At 34.6% G+C, this 20,273-nt stretch overlaps 1 protein-coding gene and 1 pseudogene across 3 annotated transcripts; one reads left to right on the top strand and one right to left on the bottom strand.

The window, feature by feature from the left end:
* The first annotated feature begins 6,399 nt into the window (after positions 1–6,399).
* On the top strand, positions 6,400–7,815 carry LOC148934219 (transcription factor GTE7-like; annotated as a pseudogene).
* Positions 7,816–16,470: 8,655 nt separating this feature from the next.
* Positions 16,471–20,145, bottom strand: LOC125218424 (syntaxin-71-like). 3 transcript variants are annotated; one of them, XR_007175957.2, is made up of 9 exons: positions 19,870–20,145; positions 19,654–19,779; positions 18,096–18,261; positions 17,893–17,978; positions 17,717–17,785; positions 17,554–17,598; positions 17,028–17,090; positions 16,735–16,806; positions 16,471–16,657 (listed from the first exon to the last, which is right to left on the bottom strand). XR_007175957.2 is itself a non-coding variant. In XM_048120090.2 (9 exons), exons 1-9 carry the CDS (start codon positions 20,020–20,022, stop codon positions 16,642–16,644), a joined length of 801 nt encoding a protein of 266 aa, XP_047976047.2. In that variant the 5' UTR covers positions 20,023–20,142; the 3' UTR covers positions 16,471–16,641. The 3 variants fall into 3 exon arrangements, 2 of the variants coding, with proteins under 2 accessions (XP_047976047.2, XP_088923559.1); XM_048120090.2 differs by having other exon boundaries at positions 16,735–16,811; positions 19,870–20,142; XM_089067433.1 differs by lacking the exon at positions 16,471–16,657 and having other exon boundaries at positions 16,731–16,811.
* Positions 20,146–20,273: the final 128 nt, after the last annotated feature.

Raw genomic sequence — 20,273 nt, forward strand, 5'->3', positions numbered from 1 at the left:
TTTTGTTAGAAGGGAAGAAGTAATCCAAGAACTCCAACTTGAAGTCTTTCCACGTATTGATTGAGTCGGGTGGCAGCCTTAACAACCACGTGTTAGCCTCCCCCTTTAGCGCGAACGGGATCACGCGTAATCGATAATCCTCCTCTGTTGCATCGTTGGGCCTCTTCTGAATGCTGCAAAGCTTACTGAATTCATTGAGGAACTCATAGGGGCACTCATTCCTCCGACCCGAGAAAGTGGGGAGAACGCCCAGTACATTAGTTTTGATGTCGATCGCCCTCTGGCGCTGGGTAGAGACGATGGCCTGGGCAGGCTCGCCATCTAAATGGGCAGTGAGCCAGCCAATCTCTGGGTCGTCGTCGCCTGCGTTGGCCATGCTCTCTACGCTTTCCTCCTCTGTTTCTGAGGTTGACTTTGGTTCCTTCTTAACTGACGAAGTTGACTCCTCGTCGCTCTCCGAACTCAGGTGAACTGGATCCCCTGTTGTAAGCCCCGATCTGGTGGTAACTGGGAATATAGTTTCCTTGACCCGCCAATTAGTCTGGGCACTTCTCCAACCAGGTGAGTTGTTCCAGTGTCCGAACCGGTAGCTCTTGTTCATAAACTGAAAAAAGAAACAAAAGAAAACATGTTAAATAAATTATTTACACCAAAACATTCGCAAGCACACTAATAACACCATGCAGTCCCCGGCAACGGCGCCATTTTGTCAGGTCCGAAGAGTGCAGTGCAGATTTGTACTGTGATATGTGTCACTCGATCTAACAGGTCCAGAGGATTCGACTAGACTTCAAGGGCTAGAAGATCATGAAACTTGCCAGAAAGGGGTCGTTGGGTGCACTCTGTCCCTTCAAAAACCTCAACCCACTATACTATAACTTAGCACAGGGAAGTAAAGGATCGATCCCATGAGGAAGCAGGTGTCACGGAACTGCGTTTGAAGATGTTTTGGAAAAAAGGGTTGGCTGCTGCCACGCAATTTTTGTGGGTCGAGAACTTAAAACTACTGGGTCTGAGAGATGAGCGAAATTTTAATCTACCTATCGGGTCTAATAGATCAGGAGAACTTTACTCTACCTACTGGACCTAAGAAACGAAAGCATACGGAACATACATGACTCAGAGAAAGTGAGATATTTTTAAGTTCTAAGACAGCTGGGGTAAACTTAACTAGACAGACTTTCCTAATTTGGGCAAACAAGCATAAAGTGAAAAAGCAAGACAAATTCCTTAAACTACCAGGGTCTGGAAAAGCATGCAGAAAAGTAAAAGAGACAAAGTAGATCGTACTGACAGGTCTAGCAGATATGCAGAAAAAGTAAAGTACATGCAGAAAAGTACTGACATAAAGCAGATCTGGTTCTAACTACCACCAACTTCATCTTCTTCGGGAACCAAACGAGAATAGCAGAGAAAACAGGGTATTAAACACCATGAAAACAGAGCAACCTTAAATCTAAACTTAAAACAAGACTTAGAACGAGAAATTAAAGCCTAAACTAACAGATCTACGCTACTGGACCTAAAGGATGCAGAAACAGAAAGTAAATAGACATAATCATGCATAACGTAAACATCAAGCACCAAATATGCGAAACTTCAACTCCAAAACACCACGATTCAGCAAATCCAAACATCTTCATATGCAATTTCCCAACCTCCAACAACAAACACAGATCTCAGCTCCAAACATTCAACAACAAACAAAGAACGAAAGCTAAAAACAAGAGATTAACATAAACTCAGAGATATCCAACCAAAAGCAAACATAAACTTCCATAATAACTGTAAATAAGTCTGAATCCAGCAGATCAAAGCAAGAAACTAGAGTTGCGAAACTTAAAAACCAACAAGGTACTAAACGAAAGCAAATAAAATTATTTCTTCGCCTCCACAAGGCGGTGTTACACAGCAAAATAACAACAATGACGATGAGAACCACGGTGGCCAGAATCCTCCATGTCCAAGTGCGCAGCAGTCGAAATGAGAAAATTGAAGTGTGGAACTAAAGCATGGAACGAAAGCTAGAGCTAAGAAAGTGCAGAAGTGGCTGTTGACCGATCCCCCTTTTGTCTTCAAGGTTGAACTCTTTATATATGTGAGGCTCTGATCCCTAGGGTATCCCTCCGGTGATTTTACGCCCTTGCCCTTGAGTAAGACTCTTTAAGATAATTTGCTCTCGCTCCATTCTGCTCCTGTCGCCAACTTTTGATTCTCCCAGGTCTGAACGACGACTTCTGACTTTTGCTTCAATTTCATCTCTTTTGCATCTGCCAGGTCAGGTAACAACAACTCCTGGGTCCGACAGATTTACTACGCACCTGAACTCAATAACGCACATTAGTGCCCCAATCCTATATATATATATATATATATATAGGGTCTTGTTAGGTTGAGATTATTTAGCTAAATTGAGAAATGAGATGCAATATGGGCCATTAATCCACAAGATTAACAAAATGTCAACAAATACCATATTATGTCAACAAGGGGTATAATTGTCTTTTCATTAAATTGTGTTTGAAATCATTTTCTAAAATCCTCTCTAAAACTCTAGCTTCAACATTCAAATCTTCAAATCTTCAAATCTTCAAATCTTCAACAGTCAAATCTTCAAATCTTCATATCTTCAACTTTCACATCTTCAAATCTTCATATCTTCAAATCTTCAAATCTTCATATCTTCAAATCTTCAAATATTCAACATTCAAATCTCCAAATCTTCAAATCTGCATATCTTCAAATCTTCAAATCTTCAACATTCAAATGTTCAAATCTTCGAATCTTCAAATCTCTTCAACATTCAAATATTCAAATCTTCAACATTCAAATGTTCAAATCTTCGAATCTTCAAATCTCTTCAACATTCAAATCTTAAAATCTTCAAATCTTCAACATTCAAATCTTCAAATCTTCAAATCTTCAACATTCAAATCTTCAACATTCAATAAAATAACACTCGAGAATATCAAATGTCAACAACTCGTATTAAAATGTCAACAACTAACAAATAACACTTACAATTCACATATCAATACCGAGAATATCGAATGTCAACAACACGTATTAAAATGTCAACAACTAAAAAATAACACTTACAATTCACATATCAATACCGAGAATATCAAATGTCAACAACTCGTATTAAAATGTCAACAACTAACAAATAACACTTACTATTCACATGTCAATATCGAGAATATCGAATGTCAACAACTCGTATTAAAATGTCAACAACTAACAAATAACGCTTATAATTCACATATCAATAGCGAGAATATCGAATGTCAACAACTCTTATTAAAATGTCAACAACTAACAAATAACACTTATAATTCACATATCAATAGCGACAATATCGAATGTCAACAACAAACATTATTTATGTCAACTACAATGTCAACAACAAACTTTATTTATGTCAACTACGATGTCAATAACAACTTTATTTATGTCAACTATTATGTCAACAACAAATATTTTCATGTCAACGACGTATATTATTTATGTCAATAACAATGTTTTACCTATAATTTATGTCAACAACAATGTTTTACATATAATTTATGTCAATAACATTTTTCATAAAATACAACATAAACTCAACCCTTCTCACCGTCACCCACAACTCCATCTCATCCACAACTCCCACACCTTCCACAACATGACTCTCCACATCTTTCTCCATCACCAATCACACTATTTCTATTCAATTTTTACAGTAAACAAACACTTCATTTATTGCTCAACATATGAACACAACAATCACTTATTATCTCTTTGCATCATCAACAATCATATACCACAACAGTAGATTCTCTTTGCATATGTCAACAACTAAAAAATAACACTTATAATTCACATATCAATACCGTGAATATCGAAGGTCAACAACTCGTATTAAAATGTCAACAACTAATAAAATAACACTTATAATTCACATATCAATAGCGAGAATATCGAATGTCAACAACTCGCATTAAAATGTCAACAACTAACAAATAACACTTATAATTCACATATCAATACCGAGAATATCGAATGTCAACAACTCGTATTAAAATGTCAACAACTAAAAAATAACACTTATAATTCACATATCAACTACGATGTCAACAACAAACATTATTCATGTCAACTACGATGTCAACAACAAACGTTATTTATGTCAACTATTATGTCAACATCAACATTTTACAAATAATTAATGTCAATAACAAATATTTTCATGTCAACGACCTATATTATTTATGTCCACAACAACGTTTTACATATAATTCATGTCAACAACAATGTTTTACATATAATTTATGTCAACAACATTTTTCATAAAATTTATGCCAACGACCTATAAAATTTATGTCAACAACAAACGTTATTATATTAACATCTCATATTAAAATATCAACAACTAACAAATAACACTTATAATTCACATATCAATAGGCAGAATATCAAATGTCAACAACTCGTATTAAAATAACAGTCTTTCTGCTCGTACACGTACTCCTGTGCCGATTTATTCAGCAGCATCACAATGATCGAGTGATTCAGCAGGAATTTCTTCAAAATAACAGCAGGAATTTTCAGCTCTAAACTAAAATTTGAAAAACATTGCTATTTATTAGAACTTCCGATGGTTGAGAAAATCGGAGAAGCAACTGAAAAGGGGAAAAATTCCTAATTCACTGGTTAGGAGTATCTAAGATCATAACCACACAAGCAATAATTTCATCCATCGATTGAAAATGCTCAAACACAAAATCAAAATAAAAAAATGAGGAATCATGTGGATGCAAAATTAAACATGAACTCCATATTTGAAATCAATTTCGGCTGGAGAACGTCACCTTATCGACGGTGGTGGCGGCTTCCTTCTTCGACGCCGTAAATGAACACTTATCTTTTCTCTTATCCTGATTAATTTGCTGTTGCCTACTCTATAGACTGCAGAACAATATCAATAAACACAAACATATAATTCACATATCAATACCGAGAATATCGAATGTCAACAACTCGTATTAAAATGTCAACAACTAAAAAAATAACACTTATAATTCACATATCAATACCGAGAATATGAATGTCAACAACTCATATTAAAATGTCAACAACTACAAAATAACACTTATAATTCACATATCAATACCGAGAATATCAAATGTCAACACTCATATTAAAATGTCAACAACTCGTATAATTCACCAGCATGAAATTAGCACGCCTTTCCTTTTTAATTTACTTTCAATTTTTGTTTGCAGCATTCAATCACAAGAAATATGGAGATTTCAAAAGGAAAACTTTCAATCTGTACAATATTTAATAAAATAAAATAAAAATAAATTGTTAGTATCATTATATCTTCTTCTTCGATTTTTTACTGGAAAAAAGAGAGCCCATTCCGAATAAACTCACAGTAGAATTTGGGGCAATGTTCAAAACTGGAGTAATCCGAACTCCATTGTTGTACGATCTGCTGCTGCTCTTCCCCAGCGATGGCTTAATGTAATGGTAGAATTGATTATGAAGCCCCGGCGCCGGAGAGCTTCGCCGATTAATCGCGGTTCCCGCACCGAATTATGCTTCTGCTCAGTTCTAACATGATAAATCATACCATACTCAATTCCAACGTTGACCGGAGCCTCTTTCCCAATTTTTGCAGAGTGAAACTCACAATTCACAAACGATTCCATCGAAGCTATAATTGCATACTATATTCATAAATTTACCTGAAAAATCTTCCGAGGAAGGAGATACCATTCCTATTTCACTCTGTACATCTAGATCTGCATCGATTTCCCCTTTCCCCCAATTTCTCTCTGCGAATTATGTTCTCAAAAACCTAGATTTTCCGCCATTGAACCAACGCCGGAAGATAAATGATGGTGACATACAAGTGAAGCTCCGGTAGATTTCTGTCCTCCGCCGCGGCCTCTGATCCTTCGCCGCCGCAGCACCGTCGCAGCTCATTGTGGAGCAAAAATACAAAGAAGCTCTGCTATGATTTCCAGTTTCAATTAATAGAAAATTACCATTCTACCCTTTTCATTATAAAATAATCTAAAAATATTTTTTGTGTGGCAAAATCTGGACCACTCATTTAATGAAAATGAATGGCTGATATTGCATCTCATTTCTCAATTACCCTAAAAAATCTCAATTGATCATGGACCTATATATATATATATATATATATATATAGGATCATGATCAATTGAGATTATTTAGGCTAATAGAGAAATGAGATGCAATATCAGCCACTCATTTTTATTAAATGAGTGGTCCAGATTTTACCACACAAAAAATATTTTTAGATTAATTTATTTTGAAAGGGCAGAATGGTAATTGCAAGGGCTTATTCTTGATCCTTCCGTCAAAACTCTCACTCTAAACAGCATGAATCGTCTTCCACCGCCGCTGACTTCAGATCCTGTGCGCGAGCTCTGGTCGTCTTCCACGGCGGATGTGTCGGAGCGCATCGCCGGCATTGGTGTGAAGGAGCATGTATCCAGTATTTGATGCTATTCGACAGAGAGAGCTATTTGATGCTTTGCGAGCGACGTGATTCGATTGCTGGTCCAGAATTTGCTAGAAGCCTCGATTACTAGGTTTAATTACTTCCTAGTCTAATTCGCTTGCAATTCTTCCTCTGTAAAACTTGCTGTTGCCGATTTTATGAATTTTAATTAAGGTGAAATTTTACCGATTTCTGTAAAATAGAGGCATTTTGATACGTCTCTGGTTTTTTTTTTTTTTTTGCCTTGTAGTGCTTGTTGTGATGACTATAGACTAAGTAGTTGTTTTTCCTTGATCATGATTTGATGAGTTGCTATTAACTTGTGTTTTTGCTATCAACATTTTTATGAGATTTTTGCTTCCGTTGCAACCATATTACCATATTTTTGCAGTAGATGATTCAATTGTATTGGATGTGAACTCATTTGAGATATTGATTTTCCAATATTTGCTTTTGTTATAGGATTTGAACTTTTTGCAAGCTTAATTGTTGATTTGTTTATGGAATTGGAAGTATTATCAAGAATTGGATGTCAACAAAACTTGGATTTGGGTTGCAGAATTTACCCCAAGAGAAGATGCCTCAACTTGTATAGATAATCAGGAAGAGGGATGAGCATTTGGCACAGGATGACGATGAAATTGAGCTTGATATTGAGGCTCTTGATACGGAAACGTTGTGGGAATTTGATCGGTTTGTGACCAATTGGAAGAAGATGGTGAGCAAGACAAAGCGGCAAGAGTTGATGATGAACAACAATCCAGCTGCTGGAGTTTCTATTTCCTCCAGTCTTGTTACTGATGCTAATGTGTTAAGTTAAATTTGCATCAAGATTTTTTGTCTTTTTTGTGGTATTTTCACTGCTTTTCATGTTGCTGGTAATGTTGTGTAGGGCGCATTGAGCGACAAGAATGATGATTGTGGCAAGATGATGAAAGAAAATGATGAAGAAGATGTAGATATTGATGACGATATGCCAGCATCGAGCTTCCCTGCTGTGGTGGAGATTGAGATTGAGAGAGAAGGTGTTGTTGGGCAGGAGAATGATGGTGTTGTTGGACAGGAGAATGATGGTAGAGGCAATGCCAGCAGTAGTTCAAGCAGTTCTGGCAGCTCAAGTAGCGATTCGTCATCCTCGAGTGGTATTGATACTGATTCTTCTTGCGGTTCTACATTGTGTTGGGGTTGAAAGTATGGAAAACGGAAACAGAAACAGATGTTCATTCGTTTGAGCTTGCTTTTTACAGATTCTGATTCAGGGAGTTCCTGGTAGTGAGTCCGACGCAGATGATTGACCAATTTGATGATTGAACTTTTATTTGATGATTGAATTGGATGTCTGGCAGTTTTGTTGCTTTTTCTTGCCTGTTAACTGTGATATCTCAACTTTGTTTTAGTTCATTTGATATTTTGGCTATTGATATGTGAATTATAAGTGTTATTTTTTAGTTTTTGACATTCGATATTCTCGGTATTGATATGTCAATTGTAAGTGTTATTTTTTAGTTGTTGACATTTTAATACGAGTTGTTGACATTCGATATTTTCGGTATTGATATGTCAATTATAAGTGTTATTTGTTAGTTGTTGACATTTTAATACGAGTTGTTGATATTCGATATTTTCGATATTGAAGAAATGTTAAATGTACAAATTTTTTATTGTTGTTGGATGATTTATCAAGTATGAAAGGAACGGAAAATACGTAAAGAATTCTGCTTTTGAGGCAAATGTTACGTGTCTCTCTCTTTTATTTCTCCAAATTAAAGCATGAAATATTTTGCACTCTGGTTGTTTGGTAATATTTCTCATTTGAAAATTAGTTGCTAAGATCTAGTTATCTCCCTTTTTTAATATCAACTATGCATGTCAACTACCTATATAATCTATGTCAACTACGTATACAATTAATAACATTTGTTGTTGACATCGTGGTTCCCATAAATAACATTTGTTGTTGACATCGTAGTTGACATATTGTCTCCGTAGTTGACATCGCGAAAATGACAATTATGCCCCCTAGTTGACATAATGTTTGAGTAGTTGACATTGCGCGAAAATTGTGAATGAGTGGCTGAAAATGCATCTCATTTCTCAATTAAGCTAAAAAATCTCAACCTAACAAGACCCGTTGTTGATATTTGATTTTGCTCTCTATTGACATCTATTGTATGATTTTGTTTTTTTTTAATTTTAAGATTTGTTTTCTAAGTTGTACACACTTTATACAAGCTGTTGACATTTGGTTATAAGTTGTTGACATTTGAATACAAGTTGGAGTCAGACTTGCCTCCATGCTACTCGCTGATGAGGGCGTCCAGGCTGCCCCAGTCCTGCCTGGAGGGGTAATTACAATTACAATTCATGTTTATAAGGTTAATTACAATTAAAAATCATGTCAACTATATATACTAGCCATGTCAACAACTAATATAATTATGTCAACTATGGTGCATATCGTGTCAACGGTACATACAAGTCATGTCAACTACGGAACATATCGTGTCTACTACACGTACAAACCATGTCAACTATGTTACATACTATGTCAACTGCACGTACAAGTCATGTCAACTATACATAGAAACCATGTCAACAACAATTATAAGTCATGTCATCTACACGTACAAGCCAGTCAACAACAATCAGAGTTGTTTTTTAGTTGTTAACATATACTAAAAGTTATTGACATTATCTTATTAGTTGTTGATATTTGATTCTGCTCTCTAATGACATCTATCTTATAATTTTCTTTATTAATTATAATATTTGTTTTCTGAGTTGTTGACACTTTATACAAGCTGTTGACATTTGGTTATAGGTTGTTGACATTTCAATACAATTTGTTGAACTGATTAACATTTGATATAACTGCTAAGTTCAAACTTCAGAATCCATAATAATAGTTTTAAAACCCATCCAACTATATAATTTAAGATTACTTACACATGGAGATGTAGTCATATAATTTAAGATTACTTAAACATATAATTTAATTATGCTCAATTATAATTCATGTTTTTAAGGTTAGTTACAATTAAAAATCATGTCAACTATATATACTAGTCATGTCAACAACTAATATAATTATGTCAATTATGGTGCATATCGTGTCAACGGTACATACAAGTCATGTCAACTACGGTACATATCGTGTCAACTACACGTACAAGTCATGTCAACTATGTTACATACTATGTCAACTACACATAGAACCATGTTAACAACAATTATAAGTCATGTTAACAACAATTATAAGCCATGTCAACTACACATAGAACCATGTCAACAACAATTATAAGTCATGTCAACTACACATAGAAACCATGTCAACAACAATTATAAGTCATGTCAACAACACGTACAAATCATGTCAACAACAATTATAACCAAATGTCAACTACACTTTCAAGCCATGTCAACAACAATTCAGTCATTTTATAAAAACAATATACTATTTAATCTTAGTTTTAGTTATTTTATTTTAACAATATTCTCTACTTTCTCTTTCCTTTTCTCCTGTTGCTTTTCTTTGTTCGTTTCAACTTGTGCGTCATCCATTGGGCTTGCAGCTGGTGGTGAGATAGGAGAGGCTGATTCATTGGCTCACCCCCTTAGGATCATAACCTGGCGATGTAGGGATATTTTCTCTGTTTCTTTCTTCTGCATACTGCTTGTAAATTAGTTCTACAATGTTAGCATATAAACTGTAGGAGTAATCTAATGTCAACTCAAAGAAACATATGTAAACAAAATGATGTACTTACTTCATCAAAGAAATGTCCAAATTTAAAAGTTGGAAATTCGGTCAAATCTTCAAGAACTTCCTTTTCTTTTTCAGCAATAACTATTGATTCAGATATTGTTTTCCAGTGATCAAAAGTATCAGGCTTGTCTTGAAGGAACGTCTTGGACAAATGAAGAAACTTGTCGGCCACAGATTCAAGTGAAGTCGTTTGGCTTCCAAGTGCATATCAACTCAAGCAGTTGCATCAAGAAGCAAAACACATATGATGACTGGTGGGAGGGGGTATTGATTGACAAGAGAAACCTCATATACTTATTCAGAGACAATAAAATTACAAAATCCACTGGATAAAAAACAGGCATAAAACACCAAAATATGATTACACATCATCCCTAAGACCCTAACTGTTGGGAACATCCATGAATTGATACTTGAGGAGATTCTAGTAGAAATTGAAAAGACTTACAGCTATACCACATGCAATGAGTTCAGGCTTCTCTCTGTCATCCATACGGACACATAGCAGTAGAAAAGCTCTTATATACCAGGGGATTGCACCCAGAAAGAAACTAGTAATAAACCTAGCAAAAAAGCAGCAAAATCAGAGAAGTTCCTATTTCATTGAACAAGATGGTAAATCATTCAACTATCATGAAACTATCTGCTGCACCGCATACATTATCTCTTAAGAAAAGCATTTTTGAAATAATTAAGTAGACAATGACTGCTGATAAACTTACAAGAGCCATTCAAGACCAACACCAAAACAGGGGAGCCGTTCCTCCCTAAAAGGTCCATGAGCAACAACATGACCTAGAAACATTTATATGTTTTCTACAGTCATCCTAACAGCCATTCAAACAAGCATACACTATGTCAATATAATTATGTCAACACCTATTCAAACAAGCATACACTACTACTGTCAACAATATATTATTATAGCTATGTCAATAGCTAGTATATAAAATGTCAATAATCTTAACATTTTTAAAATCAAACAGAATAAATCAATATCAATTATACACGATATCATGTCAATAAGAAGTATACCCTGTTGACAACAAGTGCATGCATGTTATTACGATTATGTCAATAGATAAAGTACATAATAAATCTATGTCAATAACAAGTATACCCTATCGACAACAAGTGATGTATATTCTTAAAATTATGTCAATAGATAAAGTACATAATAAATCAATGTCAATAACAAGTATATCTCATATATAGCAAACACAATTATCTGGTTACTATTATGTCAATTTGACTATGTCAACAGCGATTCTAATAAGTATACACTATGTCAATAACAAGTATATCATGTTTAAAGCAAACATAATTATCTTATTACTTTTATATCAATTGTTAAAGTTTATAATGTCAACAGCAATCCAAACAAGCATACACTATGTCAACAGTATACAATATCATCTCAATGACAAATATATGTTGTTTATAGAAAACACAAGTCTATTATCATAACTATGTCAATAGCTATTGTATGAAATGTCAATAATCTTAAAAATTAAAACAAATCCTTAACTGGAAGCAGATGCATGTTCTCTTTCGTTTTTTCCAGCAGCCTTGTTGATTTCCCCCTCTTCCGAATCTACCATCACTAATCAACAATAAAAAATCAGCAGAAATCGAATTCAGAAGAAAACAAATCCAAATCTGTTTTAATACACTAAAATCGAAGCAATATACTTAAAATTTGAATCAATTTATTAACCTGAAGAATTCGCTTCCACGACCACCGATTTGGAATGCCTTTTTCCGGCTACAATCGGTGCTTCAACTTCAACTACTTCTTCGATCCTCATTTTTGGAAATTAATTGATGTAGAAAACTGAACGAAGTCTAAGATTAGGAGATGAATAGCGACGAAGGGAAGAGAAGATGCAGAATTGTAAGAGAAATTTTGGAGAGAACTCAGAGAAATGTTTGAGAGTTTTACGGCGTGTTTTGAATACAGCTGAAACATTTTAGAACTAAAATGACAAAAATACCACCCTGTTGACATAAACCAGGCGCTGTTGACATCGCGCGAAGATTGTGAATGGGTGGCTGAGATTGCATCTCAATTCTCAATTAGGCCAAAAAATCTCAACCTAACAGGACCCTATATATATATATATATATATATATATATATATATATATAGGGGTGCGTTAAAATGACAACACTTTTAAAATGACACTGCAACACCACGCTAGACTGCAATATTATATATGCTAGACTGCAATAGTATAAACGCTAGACAGCAATCTACAACAATCTATAGATTGCAGTCTAGCGTATTGGATATTGCAGTCTAGAGTATTGGATATTGCAGGCCGCGTCACCTTGCAGTCTAGAGTATTGGATATTGCAGTCTAGAGTATTGAATGTTGCAATCCGCGTAAATTTACTCTTGCAAATTTTTTTATGATTGCCATATGGCAGCTGATTATTCGTCCACGTGTACAAATGATTTGCTAGGAATGGTGGCATGGTGTTATTTTAAGATGGGTTGTCATTTTAACACATCCCTATATATATATAAGGGAGCACTAGGGTGCCCCCTTATTTAGAGTCACAACGTACATCCAATCTGGTGCTGCCATGTGGCACAAAACATGCAATATTTTAAACACAAAAATGCAATCTAGTTGTATATGCATTTTCGCATATTGCATTTTAGTTGTATGTAAATTGCATTTTATAGTGTTGAGTTTTGCATTTTCACATAAATTGCATTTTTTATTGTTAAGTTTTGCATTTTCAAATATAAAAATGCAATTCGTCTATATATAAAATGCAAATTAAACAGTCAATATCAAAAATGCAAAACTCAATGATAAAAAATGCAATATGCATATAACAAAAATGCAATCCGCCGAAATTCATTTATAGCTTCTACAAATGTGTATTGCATTTTTCTGTATACAATATTGCATTTTTCGTGCCACATGGCAGCACGTGGTTGGATGTACGTTGTAACTTTAAAATTAGTTGTTATACTAGTACATCCCTATAGGGATGTAATCAATTGCTAACTAATTACCAATCTCAAATTGAGACCAATTTTCAACCATTAGATTAGAAGATCTTGTGGTTAATATGATGCCAAGTGTAATATATTTTAAATTTAAATAATTATTAATTAAATTAAAAGGGTATTAATGTCAAATCCTATATGTAGTAATTATAACTAACTACTTTCTCTCTCCTCAAAATCATCTCAAATCTTTAAATTTACGTAACTCTCTCAATTTATATTATTTTTCGCAAAAAATATATCAAATTAAAGATAATTTAATAAGGATTCCAACGAGATCTCAATTGCATATGTTCCGACGATGTTCAGGTGATGAAATTTGATAAATTATATTTCAATTTTCGTACATGTTGATAAGCAGCTATTTTCAACAAATGCAACAAAAAATCTCAATATATTGTAGGCAAAATCTCAATATTATGCATGTCCAATCTCAATAAAAATGTGTTGATATTTTCTTGTCCTTGTGTTGATATTCTAATGTCATATTGTTGATATTTGTAATACACAATGTTGATATAAAAAAACACTCACGAAAATTATCATATGATAACATAATGACGATATTACCCTTTTGTTGATATTTTGTCTATTATTTATTGAGATTTTGTGAGCTTTAATCTCATCCACTCATTTTAAAATCCAAGGGTGGAGATTTAGTCTTGATTTTGGATTAGGGTGCTAAAAGCATTAGAATAGGACCCGATCCCTATATATATATAGAGGGAGATGATCAAAATAAGAATGCATTTAAATCCAGAAATGCAGCCCAAATCTTGGCCCTAGGATTAGATGATCTAATGGTCAATAATTAACCCAAAACACGGAAGGTCATAATTAAGTAGTTTTAGGTCATATTATAATATTTGGGTTTATGTCATGTTAAGATCATTTTAGGTCATGCTTTGTTAGCATGACCTAAAAATAAACTAACTATGACCTAAAAATGCCTTACGTATGACCGTGTTCTGCGTTTCTGTATTTAAATCTGGTCTTCATAGATCAAAACCCTATATATATATATATATATATATATATATAGGGGAGTGTTATATTGCTAAACTCAATGCTTAATTGCTAACTACAACTCAATATTAGCCATTAGATATTCTAATTAAAGGCCTAGATCATCAACCACAAAATGCCAATACGATCAACAAAAAACGTCAATAAGGCTATAGGATTAATTCCAATAAAAATCAATAGGGGTATTAATGTCAAATTAGTTATAACTAACTTTTAAAAGAAATCCCAAAACTTTAAATTCATATAACATATATCAAATTAAAGATAATTTTATAAGGATTCCAACGATATACTACATGCATATGTTCCGACGTCAAAATTTGAAAAAAAAATTCTAGAATTTTCGTATTTTTTAAGTTAATGTCAATGCAACTAAGATAATATGTCAATATAAAGCATATACAATGTCAATCCAAAATTTGTGTTGACATTCTCAAAGCATTGTGTTGATATTTTCGAAACACTATATTGACATTTTCATCCAAAACCCTAATTTGGCGTTTTTTTTTCTATCTTTTTCGATTTAATTAATAAAAATGAAAATTACACGTGGCAAATTGTAGACCACACGTTTTTTTAAATCGTGTGGCCTTAAATTAGTTGTAGTTAGCAATTGATCACTCCCCTATATATATATATATAGGGGTGCACTAGGGTGCCACCATAGTTAGGATAACACCATACCACCAATATAGTCCGTTAGATCTCATTTATGGACGCCTAGGATTAAGTTTCGTGAAAAAACACGGGTTTGCAGTCTACTGTATTAGATATTGCAGTCGTGGTAAACTACAATATTGTTGTGGTAAGACTGCAATGTTCAATGAACAGCACTGCAATCTGGTAACGTAAAATTAGAAATTTTCTATTTTACCCCTCCGTGTTTTTACACGTGGCAGCATGACAAGCACACGATTTTCAGATCCAATGGCCTAAAATGGTGGTATGGTGTTACAATAAAGAGGGTTGTCATATTAACACATCTCTATATATATATATAGGGGTGTATTCAGATTAAAACCATAATGTATATTAAAACATCAAACCATGTAAAATAATGTACATTATACACACTAATAATGTACATTTTATTCATGTATAATGTACTGTCAGCATAATGTACAGAATTCATATAATGTAAATGTACATTATTAGTGTGTATAATGTACATTATTTACATGGTTTGATGTTTTAATATACATTATGGTTTTCATCTGAATACACCCCTTATATATATATATGTATATAGGATTTTGATCTATGAAGACCAGATTTAAATACAGAAACACAGAACACGGTCATACGTAAGACATGTTTAGGTCATAGTTAGTTTATTTTTAGATCATGCTAACAAAGCATGACCTAAAATGATCTTAACATGACATAAACCCAAATCTTATAATATGACCTAAAACTACTTAATTATGACCTTCCGTGTTTTTGGTTAGTTATTGACCATTAGATCATCTAATCCTAGGGTCAAGATTTGGGCTGCATTTTTGGATTTAAATGCATTCTTATTTTGATCATCTCTCTCTCTCTCTCTCTCTCTATATATATATATATATATATATATATATATATATATATATATATATATATATATTTAAATATTGTAATACTATTATCTCGTTCGATCCTACGATTTTTAGTTTCTGGATCCGCCATTGTCAGCTACTCATCCAGTTCCCGGTGCACCGACTGGGCCACCTAGTGTGATTTCCATCCTCAACAAGGATGGGAGGTTCAGTCTGTTTATCAACCACTAAAGTTGTAGAGAACCTTGAGTCACGGCTTCTTGATTCGAGTAATGGCCTCACAGTTTTCGCTCAACGGTCTATATTAGAACGTGCTTCTTGTATTCTGGATTGTTGTGATATTCATGTGTTGTTGTATGTTTACATTAAAAGAGACGAAAAGTTTTTCGTAATGTCCATTTTTTACTCTAAAACTGACGCAACGATAGCTTTAATTGAATACCTATATGCCAATTTGAATCTATCCCTTCATGATGCTTTTTTATACTACTAATATTTGTGTTTATAGTTTCCCCTATTTCTTTTCGAGTAATATTTTATCAAAGTGTAATTATGTACACATTTTACGAATCTGAATGATTGAATTAGATAAAGATATACGAATCTGAATGATTGTATTAGATCAAGAATTAATTATACAAATATTAGAACACCAGTAACCATATCTCTCTGAAACAAATACACACACTGTGACACACGTATGCCGATCAGTAACACAGCATCAGCACCTTCATGAAAGCAAGCACACATAGCAGCAGCAGAACCTTCATTTCTTCAACACACTGCAAGCAAGCACGTCTTATTATCTTACTTAAAGCAAGAAAATTAGCATCTTAAATGAATTGCTATAAAAACTTACTTGTACAGATAGGCTGCTATTCCAAGGATTATACACAGCAAAATGATGTCGATGCAGAAGTTTCGACTAGACCTAAGCTGCAACAAGACCAAAAGCACATCAACAAGAGTAGAAATTGCAAAGTCAATCCCATGCTACATAGACAACAGGATGCTTCTTAATCCATTTACGATGATGGGGAAAACATCAACTCACGTTGATTTAAACAGCTCGTGATTGTTCAATGATCAATATCTTCTAAGATTTACTCATAAAGAACATGCACATATTAAAGAACTTGAAAGTAAAATCACCTGATTGACAGTGTGCTTCAATCTGACATTGGTATTTTTCAGATCAGATGTTGCCTTGTCCACCTGTAAGCAATCAATTGAAAAGCTATGAATTCTCTCACTCAAAGTCAAATTGAGTCAAACACAGAACCTACAATTCTCTTTAACAAAGTTAATAGAAAATAGTGCTAAACTGGCAAATGAAAGTACTATCTAAGCTTTAAGTACACACTCGAATCACCAAACAAAGGTGCAATTGCGCTGAGAGCTTTGTGGTAGGAACTCTCAGGAAACCATACATGTTTTCATTTAGTAAAATTTATATGCTTTTTCATGGGCCATATAGTAACCTTGATTCTTGATTGAACATTTTATTTTAGTAAGCAAAAGAGAGGAGTAATGTCTATAAAGCATTTGAACACGCAGTGTAATGTCTACAAATATGGAGGGAACAGGAGATGCTGATAGGCAAAGGAAAACATGTGTCACGAAGAATAATATTACTCAAATCTTCACACCAGTCATATGTTTGCATTGAGTGTCTAACCTTTGTGTCAATCTCATCCATTAGAGGGACCTGCCTATCCAATTCCTGCAACATATTGTATGGAATTTGAGATTATTGTAGAATAGGCAATTGGCAAACAACCAAAACTAAAGTATCAGATATCAACAAGTAAAGAGAACAGCAATGGAAGAAGAAAGGTAACCTCATTCATATCTTGGGCCATGTTTTTCAGTGTACCCAAACCTTCTGCTATGACATCCAAACCTTGGTCCTGCATTATGATTTAGATGATACAATTGTTGAAAATAATAATCCAAAAAATTGTGAAAGCTTCCTCCAAAATAACACTAGACTATGCATTTTCAGAAAGGCACTTGCCTGATTCATTTTCCGCATCTCATACTCTTGCCTGAATTGACTTGATTCTTCTGTATTCTGAAAGTATTCATTGTCGAACTTCCCATCTAAAACTCAGCATCAACAGATAGTCAATAAAACCCCAATGAGCTCCACCAGAAGCAGAAGAGATTGCACACAGAAACACGAGATGAATACAATGGATACATAACAGGAAAAGAAACCTGAATCAAATTTTATTTCTGTACGAGGAGCTGAAGCTGACGTTCCCCAACCCCCGGATGATTTGGGTGGTGCTGCAGACCCATCTGGTATGGCTTGGATCCTATCAGGCAAGACATGGACCAGATCGTTACGGGCAGTGAGTTCTTCTGTTGAAAGTCCTTTAACCTGAAATGAACACCAACATCATTATTTATTTCACAAACTTTAAAATGTGACATGAATGATGAAATTATTTATCATCAAGAACAAAACACGGGCTGAAGTGTCAATGGATCATAAACTACAACATTTTAAGGAGACCAAGTAGCTCCAACATGACTGTAAAATGGTACCTCCAGCCCAGAGAGTGTGTGAGACCAGATTGCATCAGTTTTGCAAAATGAAACAATAATAAATAAATATAAGGTTTCAGTTCAAATTTCCCTAAAACAGTCGATTTAAATCAGTAGTTTGAATTAACGCCAGCTTACTAACATTAAAACCCCCAATATATGATAGCTCGCAACTAAAACAGAACCCTAGGGTGACCTCTCTCATTCAAAAAATTTAGATCAGGCCAAAATACCACACACCAATGTTCAGTACCCACATTCTCTTGGAAGTTGATACCTTGAAGAAAAGTCATGAAGGAGTGTTTACAGATACAATAAAATGGAAAAAGTAAGCAATTGACTCGATGGAAACACCCATTTGGCATTTTAAATTGGACATCAGCCAGTTCGTCAGTTCTAGACTTCTGGTATTCCAACCATCATGGTCTTCAAATCATGAACTAAGGGCACGGTGCCACAAGGCACAAGTAGGGATTAACATGTAAAGCGAATAAACAACCAAATTGCTACAGTCCATATCTGCTATTCACTACTCCCTCCGTCCCAAGGTAGTTAAAATCATGAATTTAGGGGTACTCCAACCATCACGGTCTTGAAATCATGAATATAGGGCACGGTGCCACAAGACACAAGTAGGGATTAACATGTAAAGGCAATAAATAACCAAATTGCTACTGGCCCTTTCTGCTATTAACTACTCCATCCGTCCCAAGGTAGTTGTAATCATGAATTTAGGGCACGGCGCCAAAAAGGTACTCCAACCATCACGGTCTTGAAATCATGAATTTAGGGCCCGGTGCCACAAGGCACAAGTATGGATTAACATGTAAAGTCAACAAATAACCAAATTGCTACTGGCCCTATCTGGTAATAGCTACTCCACATTTTTCTTTGTCAGCTCAAGCTGCCTCGACATCCTAGTTTAGAACCAGCTTCCTTGAACAAATTGTTCACAAACCGCCGATTCAAGCAACTATAACAAAATGGGTTTGGACTTGAAAAGGTCATAAAACCTTTACCAACAATGCAGGCTATCCTTTTATCTAAGCGACTGATGATTACAAAGAATTTAACAATGAAATCCTTGATAAGTTATCAAATAAGAGAGAGAGAAAAATCAATCCAACGTTTCACCAAATCGCACAATGAATATGAAGATGATGACATAAAATGACAAATTAATTGAACCTATAACCCTAAAGCGAATATCCAGACAGAGCAGAACCTTCTTAACAGCTAATCGCTGCAATTTTGGAACTTCTTCGAGCAACCTGGCTTTGGTCCTTCGAAGCTCGGCGTTGATCGCTACAGCCGATGCCCTACTCTTCTCATTGGCAGCTGTCTCCGCTTTCTGCAAAGATAAATCAAAATCAAAATCAAAATCAAAATCTCGAAAATTGAGTCAACGTGAGTAAAATTAAGTAGTAGAAACTATTCAAACCTGGAGCGCTTCCTCGATTTCAGACTCTACGGCGGCATAGAGGCGGGCGAAGGCGTCCTCGCCGGAGATGGCGGAATCCTTCTGCGAGACATCGTATTTATCGTACTTCTTGCAGATCGCATCCACACGAGTTAGTAAATCAATGACGCTCATCTTTTGACTTCTTTTACACTCCGAAATCCGAATCCCCTTTCTGTTGTTCAAATGCAGAGACAACCAAGCAGAGAGATACAGGCACAGAAATAACAGAGGTTTTCCTTTTTTTTTAATTACTACAATCAACAGCTGTAAATCTTAAATTTTCAATAAATTTTTATTTATATTTGCAATAATTGATTTTAGCTCCCTAAATTTTCACCGCTTTGCAATTTCGACACCCCATTTTCTTTTTTCTATTACCTTTT

This window comes from Salvia hispanica, chromosome 1 (assembly GCF_029641045.1).
Source record: "Salvia hispanica isolate PSC_SH4W2 chromosome 1, Shi_PSC_v1, whole genome shotgun sequence".
Lineage (NCBI taxonomy): Eukaryota > Viridiplantae > Streptophyta > Magnoliopsida > Lamiales > Lamiaceae > Salvia > Salvia hispanica.